Source organism: Myotis nattereri (assembly GCF_964212035.1).
Source record: "Myotis nattereri genome assembly, chromosome: 2".
Classification (NCBI taxonomy): Eukaryota; Metazoa; Chordata; class Mammalia; order Chiroptera; family Vespertilionidae; genus Myotis; species Myotis nattereri.
Genome location: NC_138076.1, coordinates 191,180,361 through 191,194,872, shown reverse-complemented (window position 1 = coordinate 191,194,872; position 14,512 = coordinate 191,180,361). Strand labels below are relative to the sequence as shown.

At 37.5% G+C, this 14,512-nt stretch overlaps 1 protein-coding gene across 2 annotated transcripts in view; it reads right to left on the bottom strand.

Annotated features, from left to right (window-relative positions):
* Nucleotides 1-14,512, bottom strand: part of LRP6 (LDL receptor related protein 6) — a 136,232-nt gene that overhangs the window by 65,009 nt on the left and 56,711 nt on the right. For both annotated transcript variants that reach the window (XM_081083446.1, XM_081083447.1), the window contains exons 3-5: nt 13,032-13,229; nt 3,257-3,453; nt 1,194-1,325 (exon numbers count right to left, since the gene is read on the bottom strand). In XM_081083446.1, the coding sequence (XP_080939572.1) occupies nt 1,194-1,325; nt 3,257-3,453; nt 13,032-13,229 (527 nt within the window). The remainder of the gene's footprint in view (nt 1-1,193; nt 1,326-3,256; nt 3,454-13,031; nt 13,230-14,512) is intronic.

Here is a 14,512-nt window from a genome sequence, read left to right as displayed (position 1 = left end):
GCTTCACCTTTGACTATGAGAATAATTTATCAATGCCAACTCATGACAAATATCCTGTACACCGGCTCAATTCCATCTCTCTGACTCCATGACCCCCCTGCCAGGAACTCTCTAACTCACTCTGAAAAAAACGGCTTCTGCTGTACAGAGTTAGATAAAGAAGCCACTGCTAAATACAACAATTTTCTTACCAGGTCTTGCTGGTGGCTAGAGAACCAGATGGTGATCCAAAGGGGTGAGACTGAAGAATAACATTCAGATTAAGAAGAATAAGAGAAGAACTGGTATTCTCCCAAATCAGAAGTCCCCTGAAATGTCCTAACCAGTATACCTCTCCAACATGCCCTCTCTCTATGGAGCAGCAATTTTTAGCTTTTTTCATCTCATGGCACACATAAACTAATTACTAAAACTCTGCGGCACACCAAAAAATATATTTTTTGCCAATCTGACCAAAAAGTATAATTTTGATTCATTCACACTGAACGGCTATTGTTGTGTTGGCTGTTGTCATTTTTTAATTTGACAATCTAAGGGAAAAGAGGTCAGTGACCTGACTAAATAGTAATGTATTGCATGTTTTAAAAATTCTCGCAGCATACCAGTTGAAAATCACTGCTATAGAGAATTAAGAAAGTAAGGAGAAGAGGCAGTGTAGTTGCTATGTATAGAGAGAGGTTGCTTTAAACAGTACAATATGCAACTTTTTCTTCTTCTGAAAGCACTTCTCTGTTATTAAAGGCAATTAAAAATATCATTCTTTTTCAGACAATATTATCTACCCCCATGATAGTCTTTACAGTTAAAAGTTTAATAAACATATTTTCCTTGCACAGAGGTTCTTTATGTACAAGTGTTACCTATTGTTAAAAATGTACTTTTTATGAGAATACTCATTTCCATAGGAATCAATTGTGACATAAATGACTATAAGAGTTGATAGAAAAAAGAAATAGCACCTAATTATTTTCAAAAACAGCATGTTAAAAATACTAAAATAATTTTTAAAATAGTTTGCAAGAGGCCAAAAAACAGAAAACACTCCTGTTATTTAACCAATTATGAAGCTAAGATTAAGTAACGAGTCTCCTGAAGCACTCTACTATATAGAGCTTATTATAGAGAAATAAAACAAATCATAAAGAATTCCATTGCTATTAAAAATGTTTCCTTCTTGGAGACCATGTTCTTACCATCTTTGCAAGTTTTTCCATTCTCCAGGAGTTTGACCCCAGTTGGGCAAGCACACTGATAAAAAGGCTTGACTGGAGACATCAAACACAAATGGGAACAACCACCATTATCAATTCCACATGGATTTGTAGCTGTCAAGTATAAATCACACTGATTAATACCAATGATTATAGATGACCTCTCTCACTCTAGGTACACAAAGGTTAACAACCATAACATGAACAACTCTGATAAACCAAATTATTACCAAATGCCATCCAGGTGCTTGACTACTAGAACATCTGCAAGGAAGGGAGTTAATCAGTGAGAAGTTATTTAGCATTCAGTATCCAAGAGGAATACACAGAAATAAAGCAGAAGGTCACTGCCCTAAAAAAGCTTACAATCTAGTCGGTAAGCCAAAATTAACAAACTAGAAAACAATATAAAACCATGAAACTAAAGCCTATGTTGCACATTATAGACTATGTAAATAAGTATAGAGTCAAATGGGAAATAAATCATTAGAGATTAAAAAAACAAAAAAGCTTCATGGAGGATGTAGGATATGACAGGGGCCTTGAAGGACAGGAAAGAAGACATTTCAAGCGCGGTGAAACCATAATATAAAAGCTGGAAGTCTGTAATTGGGAAAGAAAATAAAGTGAATAGTCAAACTGGAAATTAAGGTTTCTGTTGATTAATAAGAACTAAAGTTGAATGAACACAGAGAATGAGAACAGATTGGCAGAAGGGACTGATAACCAAGAAAAGTAATTCCAATGTAAAAAAAAAAAAAAAAAAAACCACTTTGGAAAGATTAACATGGAAAAGATACGCATATGGATTAAAAAAGGGAATTTGTAGAATCTATGAAAAAAATAGATTTAAATAATATTCATAGAAAAAAGTCAGTAAGATAGAAGCCAACAAAATATTAAAGATTAAGGAAAGTAATATCACGGATAAATGCAAATTCTCAAATTAGTAAAACACAAAGTACCAACAGTGCAATTAAAAAAACAACAATATGGAAATTCTCTCCTGAGAGCTAATCATGAGAATAAAAAATTCATACAAATGACTAAACATTTTCTTTTTAACAAAAGAGCAACACATACATTTAAAAGCATTTCTATGAACTCATAATCACAAGATTCCAATATAACAAATTCAACATTTAACTATGTCCCGCCTAAATCAGTGGTTCTCAACCTTCCTAATGCCGCGACCCTTTAATACAGTTCCTCATGTTGTGGTGACCCCCAATTTCATTGTTACAAATTGAACATAATTAAAGCATAGTGATTAATCACAAAAACAATATGTAATTATATGTGTTTTCCGATGGTCTTAGGCAACCCCTGTGAAAGGGTCGTTCGACCCCAAAGGGGTCGCGACCCACAGGTTGAGAACCGCTGCCCTAAATAGAAGGAGCTAATACAAAGCAATGTATAATCTAAAAACTCTTCATTTTTGACTATGGAATACAATCAGACACATGCCAAATATTTATTTACACACAACTGCCAAACATTTAACATTCTCAAATTCCTTCAAATCTAATTCTATCCCCTTTGTAAGTAATTGTTGTAGGCAGTCACAGCCCAATCCATTGTAAAGGTTGACCAAAAAACAAAAGCAAAATTAAGATAAAAGGGGATGGGAGTGTGCACAGAAAAGTTTCTGTAGGTATTTTATTCAGCAAACTGAGGTACTTAAATTTACCAGTTAGATTAACAGAAGATTCCATTCAAGAAGAGTTTGTTTTTAAACATACTCATAGGAAACATCAAACACACATTAGAGAGACATAATATGAACAAGAAATACATTTGTGTCTGAGCTATCTCAATTTCTTATTTCCCTCTTCTCCACCTCTATAACTCTAAATCCAAACAAGGGGCTGAGGTCATCTGTAGTGATAGATATTAGGCTATTGTTTAACCTGCAGTGTATTTTGATGTTTTCCCTATTGTTTAATTCCTCCCTGCTACCATGTCCTCCTGCATCTCAAGAACGCAAGGCATCACAGTGCTTCAAAGTTATTCCAACTTGCAATTTAAAAATCAAGATCACCTACCATTTGGCTGCCTCTGTTGGCTGAAGGCATGTATATCCATGGGAGAGAAGATGTTAGAATGGATTTCACGCAGACCCTCGCCAGTGTACTTGTTGCAAGCCAAAATGGAGTGTGTATTCCAGTCAGTCCAGTACAATGTGTCCTCAAATAACGTCAAGGCAAAAGGATGAGGAAGGGAACCTTTAACCACTGCCTGCCTATTAACACAAAGAGAAAAACTCATATATTTCTAAATTTTATTATTTTATCAGAAGTTCATCTCTTCCATTAAATGGTTTTGTAATCCACATTAACACATACAAACCCTGAGTAACACACACTAGTATCTTAAGGTCAAATACACCTGTGAAAAATAAGTCACATAGTAAATTCAAATATATTTTCACAATGTCCAAGACCCCCAAACCAAGTACTTCAGAATGGTCCCTAATTTGGTAGCAGCCCCCAGGTTCACTAGAAGCTACCAGACAGAGAAGCCCAAATATTAGCACTGCTATCAATTCCCATCTCTGAATTCACATCTTCCATCCTTCCACATAATTCATCTCATTACAGGAGAAAGGTTAGCAAAAAGAAAAATCCTATGGTTGGCCCTGGGAAGCAGTTTTAAATAAGCAATAGGGCCCTAACCAGTTTGGCTCAGTGGACAGAGCGTCGGCCTGCAACGGAAAGGTCCCAGGTTCGATTCCGGTCCAGGGCATGTACCTTGGTTGTGGGCACATCCCCAGTAGGAGGTGTGCAGGAGGCAACTGATCGATGTTTCTCTCATTGATGTTTCTAAGCCTCTGTCCCTCTCCCTTCCTCTCTGTAAAAAATCAATAAAAGATATTTTTAAAATAAATAAATAAATAAGCAAGCAAGCAATAGGTTTTTTCCCTTCTTGATGTGGAAGAACAAAGAACCTAAGCCTGTTTCTTCCATCACTTCGTATGGTTTCGATAACTGAAAGTAAAAACATACACATAAGGCTAAAAAGGCGTTCTGGTAGAGCCTTCTCTGGAAATCCATCTAGTCCAGCACAAGATCATCTCAGCTAACTTTTGGCTATATGGTTTCTTAACCTTCACAAGTCACGTAGCAAAAAGGAAGTCCTGCCACTGGCAGAATGTGTTCATGAGATAAAGCAGACCTAAAACCTTCAAAAGCAATCTATGCATATGAAAGAAAAGGTAGACTGCCTGTTTAGTACTAAAGGCACAGAACTTTGCAGAGTGTCATGGAGAGTGATATAATTAATAAATACTCTTGAATAATAAACAAAATATGTTCTGAGCCGAAATAATATTAAAGAAAATAAATGCTTTGACATTTTCATAATATCAAATATAATCGTTTCATAAATAGCCCAGGGAGAGAAAAAAAACGGGGGGGGGGGGGGGGCCAGAGGGAGTGAGAATATAAGCAACTGAAGATAAATAAAGAATATCACATATTTTAGGGAAGAAAATTCAATTTTTGGTCCTTGAGGTTATTTGATGATCTGTAATATCTAAGAGACTACCAGTAAAATAAATTAAATTGAGATAAATAAAATAATTTTTATCTAAGCAGAATTAGCATCCGTTACTGCACATGAAATGGGTCTAGCTCTAGCCTAAGGTGTTTTACATTTAGGGCAAATTTTTAAAAAACTGAATACACAATTAGCATTACTAGTTTAGCAAACAAACTTTTTATTTTAGAACCTTATATCTACTCTACCAGCCCAATCACTGCAATTTTCTCCTCTCATTTTTCTTATTTCTCTCTTCCCTAGCAAATTACTTTTCCACCTCATTTCCCAAAAAGAACTGTTACAATGTCCTCCACTTTTTAAATGAACAGCTTTAAGTTCCCTACAGTGATTATGACATTTACAGGAATGATATCATAGTTTAAGTCCAAATTTAAATAGACCTACGTATTTCATACTGAAGTCTTTCGGAATTCATTATGGTAAGATATAGAGAGAGAGTTCTGAGAAGTTGCCAAGAAAGGCAAGTAACACAACTGAAAAATAATAGTAAAAACTAAACTACTCAGCACTTCATTAACAATCTTTAAAAATTGCAAATTACATACATAATGATTTTTCTTTTATTTATACTTCCCTGGATTCTGTCATCTAATTTCTGAGCTTCTAATTTTAATTTATATTGGTTTTTGACAGGTAACATTTCACTTACTGATAGTGCATTTTAAAATGGAGGTTTTGATTTGTTCTATGATATCTTTTTAGGAAGTTTCCTATGAAAAGCATTACTCTGTTCATCATTGTTTTTTTCTTTATAACATTTTTTTCTTCAGCTCTACTGAGGTATAATTCACAAATAAAATGGAAAGATATCGCGGTGTATGTAGTGATAAGATATACATATAAATTGTGAAAGGATTCCCCCATCTAGTTAAACATCATATCTCACAATTTTTTTTGTTTGTTTGGTGTTTAAGGTTCAACTCTCTTAACAAACTTCAATTACTAGTATATATAATGCAGTTAATCAATGATAATCACAACTAGAGGCCTGATGCACGAAATTCGAGCAAGAGTAGGCCTTCCTTCCCCCAGCTATGGGCACCAGCTTCCCTCTGGCACCTGGGACCCGGGCTTCTCTCTGGCTGCTGGCAGGCAGCAAGGACCCAGGCTTCCCTCACAACCCCAGCTTTTCCCGGAAGGTCATCTGGTCTAATAAGCATATTATGCTTTTATTATTATAGATGTTATACAGGGGTGGGCAAAAATAGATTATAATAATAAATAATACAATAATTCATAAACAATAATACAAGAACTATTTCGTATACTCACAACTATAAACCTACTTTTGCCCTCCCCTGTACATATATATTTTTTAAAATGTTAACGTGTCTTTACTGATTTTAGAGAAAGAAGAAGAGGGAGAGAGAAACATCAATTGGCTGTCCCTATATGCACCCTGTCTGGCGATTAAATCCACAACCCCGGTATGTGCCCTGTCCTAGAATCGAACCAGCGACCCCTCAGTGCAAGGGATGATGCTCAACCGAGTCACACCAGCCAGGGATGACCACGCCTGTATTAAAAATTTAATTCCATTAAATCCTCAGACCTTTTTCATCTTATAGCTAAAAGTTAAAACCTTTTTACCAACCTCTATTTCCCCTACATCCTAGCCCTTGACAACCAGTTTTCTTCTCTTTGTTTCTATGAGTTTGACCTTACTTTTCTGTTGGGATTCCATATACTTGATACCATATAGTGCCTGCCTTTCTCTATCTGACTCATTTTTACTGAGCATAATTCCCTCAAGTCCCATGTCCTTCTTTCTGATGGCTGAATAATATTCCATTAATGTATATGTACACCACAAGTTATCCACTCATGTACTGACAGATAGACATTTAGGTTGTTTCTATGCAATATTAGTTATTGTGAATCATGCAGTTATGAACATGGGAGAGCAGGTATTTCCTCAAATTTCTGTTCTCACTTCCTTTGGATATATACCCAGAAGAGGGATTACAGGATTATACGATAGTATTTTTTTTTTTTTTTTTTTTTGAGGAGCCTCCATACTGTTTTATATTCTGTATGTACCAATATAAAATCCCAACAACAGGGCAAAAGGTTTTCCTTTCACCACATCCTCACCAATGTTTATCTCTTGTCTCTGTGATGATGGAAATTATGAGAGGTGTGAGATAACTCACTGTGGTTTTAATTTGCATATCCCTGATGATTCGTAATGTTAAGCACCTTTTCATTTACCTGTTGGCTGAATATAGGTCTTACTTTAAAAAAAAAAATCTACTTAGTTCCTCTGCCCCCTTTTTAATGACATAGTTTGTATTTCTTACCATTGAGTTGTATGAATTCTTTATATATTTTGGATATCAGCACCTTATCAAATATACAATTTACAAATATTTTCTCCCATTGCACAATGAGTTGCCTTTTCATTTTGTTGGTTACCTTTACTATGCTAAAGCTTTTTAATCTGATGTAGTCCCACTTGTTTATTTTTGTTTTTATTGCCTTGCTTTTGGTGTCAAATCCAAAAAATCATTGCCAATACCAATTCAAGAAGCTTTTTCCCTGTTTTCTTCTAAAAGTTTTAGAATTTCAGACCTTAAATTTAAGTATTTAACCCATTTGAGTTTCGGGTCCAATTTCATTCTTTTGCATGTGGCTGCACAATTTTCCAAACATGTACTGAAGAGACTATCCTCTCTCTGCTGTATATTCTTGGCTTATTTTTTGTAAATTTAAATTGAGCATATATGCATTTGTTTATTTCTGGACTCTCTATTCTGTTTCATTGATCTGTTTTTATATCAATACCATAATGTTTTGACAATAATAGCTTTGAAATATAGTTTGGAATTATAAAGTATAGTGCCCCCAACTTTGTTCTTCTTCATCAAGACTGCTCTGACTATTCAGGGTACTTTGTGCTTCCACACAAATTTTAGGGTTGTTCTATTTCTGTGAAGAATACCATTAGAATTTTAATAGGTTTCTGTTTTTGATTACCTTACCATGAGGCTTACAAAAGGAATCTATCCCAGCAGGGATGAGCACAGACAGAGCAGTCAGAATCGCCCATCTCTCAAGTTATTCCTGAAAGAAGTCTATTTGCCTCCTTTGAAAGCTGCTGTCTAATGCTCAGGCTTCTATTTTAGCAGATATAAGCCTTCTGATAGACCAAAGAAGCTGGCAGACGCAACCTCCATCCTAGCTTACTCCAAACCTCCATTATCTCCACAGATTCAGCTTGTACACATATCTAGTGCCCCAGCTTTTTCCATGCTGCCCAAGTGATGAGGCCCTAGACAGCCTGCCTCTGAAAGCCAATAAGACTTACATCCACAAGTCCCTCAGGACTGTAGCAAGTAATGAAGCAGTTCTTAATGGGTATAGAAGCAACCCCTTCTGCAGCTATATATCCACATCCAACATAGAGGGAGCAGGTAAAAAGCTCATCTCCAAATTTCTCCCTGGAAGGGCCCTGGCTGTATACTTTTGCAGCTGCTGCCTGGGATTCCAGCTTCCAATCAGCCTTCATCGAGGTGCTATCCTCCACTTTGAAATGCATGACCGGTATTGGCACAACCTCAGCTACTGGGATCCAGCCACTAAGACAAAAAAAGGTAGCTTGAACAATCATAAAAGTCTGAGAGACAACCAAGAGCTTAGGCCAGGCTGATTGATAAGGTTCATTTCCTAAACAAGATGACTCTGTCAAAACTGGAAAAGGTGTCTGTTTTATCTAATGTGCAGAAAGCAAAGAGTCAAAGAAAATGAAGAAACAGGAAATATATTCAAACAAAGAAAAACAAAATAAAACTTTAGAAACAAACCTTAATGAAACAGAGGCCCATGGTTTACTTGATAAAGATTTCAAAATAACAGTCATAAAGATGTTCACTGAAGTCAGGAGAACAATGCATGAACAAAGTGAAAATTTCAAGAAAGAGATAAAAAAAAATAAGAAAGTATACAGAAAGATCACAGAGCTGAAGAATACAATAACTGATCTGAAAACTTCAAATAGAAGGGTACAAAAGCACAATAGTTCAAATGTAAGGAAGGATCAGCAAACTCAAAGTCTAGGCAGTGAAAGTCACCCAATCAGAGAGGCTAAAAAAATACGTAAAGATAGCCTAAGGGCCTTATGGGACACCATAAAGTGGACTATAATTGCAATATAAGGGTTCCAGAAGGAAAGGCTAGAAAGTGGCAGAAATATTAATGGAAGAAAATGGCTAAAAATTTACCTAACCTGGAAGAAAAAAAAGACATCCAGAAAGTTCCAAAAACTATTCATTCAAAAGGTCACACACCAAAATACATTATAATTAAACTAGAGGCCGGGTGTATAGATTTGTGCACCAGTGGGGTCCCTTGGCCTGGCCTGCAGGATCAAGCCGAAACCAGATCTCCAGCATCCCCTGAGGGGTCCCAGACTGCGAGAGGGAGAAGGCCAGGCCAAGGAACCCCACCAGTGCACAATCAGGGCCAGGGAGGGACGCAGGAGGTTGGCCAGCTGGAGAGGGACCGTGGGAGGGCCCTAGGGCGTGTCCAGCCCGTCTCGCTCAGTCCTGACCAGCCAGACCCCAGCAGCAAGCTAACCTAATGGTCGGAGCATCTGTCCCCTGGTGGTCAGTGCACGTCATAGTGAGTGGTTGAGCGGACTTAGCATATCATTAGCATATTATGCTTTGACTGGGCACTTAGTATATTAAGCTTTTATTGTATAGGATTGTCAAAAGTTAAAGAGACTAAATCAGCAAGAGAAAAACAACTTATTTCACACAAGGGAACCCCCACAAAGCTATCAACAGAGTTTTTAGCAGAAATGTTACAGACCAGGAGAGAGTGGCACAATGTATTCAAAGTGCTGAAAGACAAAAACTGCCAAACAAAAATATAGTAAGTCCTTATTTAATATCTCTGATAGCTTCTGCGACTTTAAGTGAAATGACATCTAATGAAACAAATTTTACCACAAGCTAATTGACATAAACAAGAGTTAAGTTCCTGGACCTACTGTACTCTACCCAGCAAGCAAAAGCTAAAAGAGTTCATCACAATTCGATCAGCCTTACAAGAAACATTAAAGGAACTTCTTGCAGCTGAAACAAAAGAACACTAATCAGTAACAGAAAAACATATAAAAATTTAAATTTTACTGGTAAAGACAAATATATGGTTAAATTCAGATTACTCTAATGTTGGAATAGTGGTGGGTAAATGTGTTAAAAGACAAAAGTAGTAAAAAATAAGTACAATGTTATTGTTAATGAATACACAAGGTAAAAAGATGTAAATTGTAACATCAGAAACATTAATGTGGGGGAGAGTAAAAGTATAGGACTTAATTATGCGTTCAAAGTTAAGTTGTTATCAGCTTAAAATACTGCTATAAATAAGATGTTCCTTACAATACCTTAAGTGGGACTTAATCTTGACACTTCTGTTTCTCAAGTTTATGTAAAATTAGTTTTCCTGAACTTTTATAAAAAAGTGGTGGTAAAGGTAGTTTTTCTAACTTTACAGAATTCAGTCTTCTGTTGCTTTCATGTAATATTAAAGACAATGGAAGCTTCCTTTATGAGATCGCCAGCTATTCCTCTATCTTTACTGAACTTCATCTTTCCTTTCCCTTTCATTCCTTTTCATTTTCCCTAGTCTTCTCAATTTTGATGATACTATTCTATTTTATTTTGTTTCCACTCAGTGTGGTATCCTGCGCTGGTAGAGAACTCTAGCAAGTCCATTTCAAGAATTCTTTGGAGCCAAACTGCTCTATCCTTTTCTGTCTTTACCATGGACACACTGTACTTGCCTGATATTAGAGTGGGCAACCCCCCCCCCGCTACCCCCCATCTCATTTCAGCTGCTGCTCTTAATATAATCCACCACATTGTCTAGTAAATCATTGAGGCTATTTTGGAGGTCTCCTGCATTTAAGTGCAATGAAACATCCTATATAATTCACCCCCCCCCCCACTTATTCTTGCACAGATAGTAATACTATGGAGGTCTGTAGCTATTAGTGGTCTGCCCTTACTTGCTTTTATTTGTGGATGCTTGAGGTTTATTTATTATATGTTTTTGGATTTGCTATCTAGTTTCATGGGTGTTTGTATGGGTATCTGAAGGAGTCAAGAAAACTATGACATGGCCACATTCAACTAGTGCCCCTCTCAAAGCCAAATGTTAAGTTCAAACACAACAATTACCTATATATATAAAAGCCCAGCAACTGGAACAGTGGCAGAACGACCGGAATGACTGGTGGCTATGACACACACTGCAGCAGCCAACCAGCCTGATCCAGGCCCCGACTGTCCCCCCTCCCCCGGGCGGGCCTGGCCCCCAATCGGCCCCCAACACCATGATCAGGGACGGGGCCTGCTGCCCAACTGCCCACAGCCCCAACCCCCAGCCGGCCCCGCCCCCCCTCCGCCCCCAATTGGGGCAGGCCATCTGGACCCCACCTGTGCAGAAATTCGTGCACCAGGCCTCTAGTGTTTATGTATTCATGTTTATATACTTATTACTTTTTTGACATTTATTTCCAACTCGAGGCCCGATGTACGAATTCGTGCACCAGTGGGGTCCTTCAGCCTGGCCTGTGGGATGGGGCTGAAACCGGCTCTCCAACATCCCCCAAGGGATCCCAGATTGTGAGAGGGCGCAGGCCAGGCCGAGGGATCCCACCGGTGCATGATCGGGGCCAGGGAGGGACACGGGAGGTTGGCCAGCTGGGGAGGGACCACTGGAGGGCTCTAGGGCGTGTCCAGCCTGTCTCGCTCAGTCCGGATCACCCAGACCCGAGCAGCAAGCTAACCTACCAGTCTGAGCATCTGCCCCTGGAGGTCAGTGCACATCATAGCGAGCGGTTGAGCGGCCTTAGCATATCATTAGCATATTACACTTTGATTGGTTGAATGGCCAACTGGACAACCTGACACTTAGCCTATTAGGCTTTTATTATATAGGATTGTTTTTAAACCACCTTGGCTTAAGTTATTTCATTCATTTTTTAAACAAGGCAAAAAATACTCTAATTCCATGACTATAAAAACATTATCTCAATAAATTATTTAAATCTTTCCTGGTTTTCAATACTTTTAAATGCTTCCTGATTCATCATTCAGATACTTACAAATGCTTACTCTGAAAAATTCCTTCAACTGTACCTAAGGCTCCCTAGATTTTTGTTGGAGTCTTAGAATGAGACCATTAGAAACCTAAATAATCATTCAAACACAAGAATGTAAATAGGAAGTGTTATAAAAATCTCAACATGAAAAAAATAAAATCTGAACACGATCAGCCTGGCTGGCATGGCTCAGTGGTTGAGCATCAACCTACAAACCAGGAGGTCACAGTTCAATTCCTGTCAGGGCGTATGCCAGGGTTGTAAGCTCGATCCCCCATGTGGGGCATGCAGGAGGTAGCTAATCAGTGATTCCCCCCCTTCATTGATGTTTCCATCTCTCCCTATCTCTTCCTCTCTGAAATCAATAAAAATATATATTTTTAAAAATCTGAACATGATCAGAGTAGAAATTCCATGTTTATGTATATGCACTAGGTTTTCTCCTAGTCCCGGAGTCAGCAAACTACAGCCCACTGATGCACTATGTGTTGTAAATAAAGTCTTGCTGGAACATAGCCATGCTCATTCCCTTATGTATTATCTATAGCTGCCTTCACACCACAATAGCTGAGGTAAATAGTTGCAACAGCAGTCATACATAACCCACAAAGCCTAAAATATTTACTAACTAGCCCTTCATAGAAAAAGTTTATCAACCTGTGTCCAATGTGGAGATTTCCCAAATGAGCTTCCATATGCAGTTCCTAGGGGGCCTATGGGGAATTCTGAGTAGGATGACTCTTTGTTGTATTGTGTATCCAGCACATTGTAAAATGTTTAGCATGCCCCCTCAGAGCTACAATGCTAATACCACTCCCAGGCCTCATGTTAATCAAAATTCCCCCTATATTTCCAAAAACTCTTGGAGAGAGAAGTACTATCTCTAGTTGAGAACTACTGGAGAAGTAAATTAGCTCAGAGTAAAGAAGGAGAAAATATAGTTCATAAATTCTAAATCCTACCAACAGATGAGAAATAGTTACATTTTGAGAACAAACTGAAAGTACATTCTTCTTCCACTTTGACACTTAGCAAAAGATAAACTAATTTCTTCTTCTTAAAGTCAGGCTTTATAATTTAATGACTATATCAAGACACGTGGTGTTTAATCAAAGGTTGAAAGTAAATTTATAAGGTAATCTTACCGATCTGTTCCATCCAGATTTGATTTGTGAATGAAATTAAGTTTTGCATCTGCCCAATAAAGCTTTCGTTCTTCATAATCCAAAGTCAATCCATTTGGCCAGTAAATTTCAGTGTTTATTATAACGAAGCGACTTGAACCATCCATTCCAGCACGCTCTATCTTTGGTACTTCTCCCCAGTCTGTCCAGTATATGAATCTAAAAATCACATAAACAATAAACCCATGACATAAGCAGGTTCACAGCAAAGTATTTCATAATTATAACTATTAGATAAAGAAAACTCAGAAACACTCAAATTAAAACACCAGAAATTATCAAAATTTTAATAATCTACCTGGTAATAACTGATTGAGGCAAGCATAATAAAGGATGCAAAAAACATTTGATCAATGTTTACTGGGAAAAGTAATGTTTACACTATCTTAATATATCTCCACACATTACTTATTAATGACAAAGGGGAAACGGGTAACTTTAGAGAAAATAAGCTTGGTGGGCACCACCTTAACCCTGCCCCAAAATGCATAGCCTAAACAAATTTATGAAAATAACAAAGAAACAAACTGAGGAACATTCTGAAAAACAATATCAAGTCATGAAAGCCAAAGAAAGGCTGAGGAACCATTCAAGGATATTAAAGGAAAATAAAGAAACATGGTAACTACATTATTAAGTGCATGATTCTAATTGGTTGGGGAAATGCTATAAAGACATTATTGGGAAACCTAAAAAATCTGATGGACTGTCAAATTACATAATAGTAATGTACTAAAGTTAATTTCATATATATGATCACTGTACTATGGTTAGAGTATACAAAATTTCATTATGCTATTTTTGCTTCTACAGATGTGAATATTTTTCAAAAAAAAACACATGGAACCTGGCCTATGTGGCTCAGTGGTAGAGTGTCTCACTGAAGGGTCACAGGTTTGATTCCTGGTCAAGGGCATGTACCTAGGTTGCAGATTCATTTCCCAGCCCCAGTTGGGGTGCCTGAAGAAGGCAATCAATCGATGTGTCTCTCTCACATTGATGTTTCACTCTCTCTCTCTCCCTCCTTCCCTTCTACTCTTTCAAAATTCAATGGAAAAAATATCCTCGGGTGAGAATTCACAAAGAAAAAGAAAATCTTAATAGTCTCATTCTAGAGGGGAAAAACATTTGCCCTTGATTTAAAGGCAAAACTCTTAATATGTTATATTTCAATCAAAAGCATTTTTTAAAAGTTAAATGAGGTATTATGAGCTAGACATGAGGTACTCAATAAATGTGTTTAAATGCAACTGAAATTCAGGTATAACTTTTACTCAAAAAATAGGTGGAGCCCAGCTGGCATGACTCAGTAGTGAGCATCAACCTATAAACCAGGAGGTCACGGTTTGATTCCCAGTCAGGGCACATGCCCAGGTTGCAGGCTTGATCCCCAGCGTAGCAGATCAATAGAAGTGACAGATCAATGATTCTCTCTCATCACT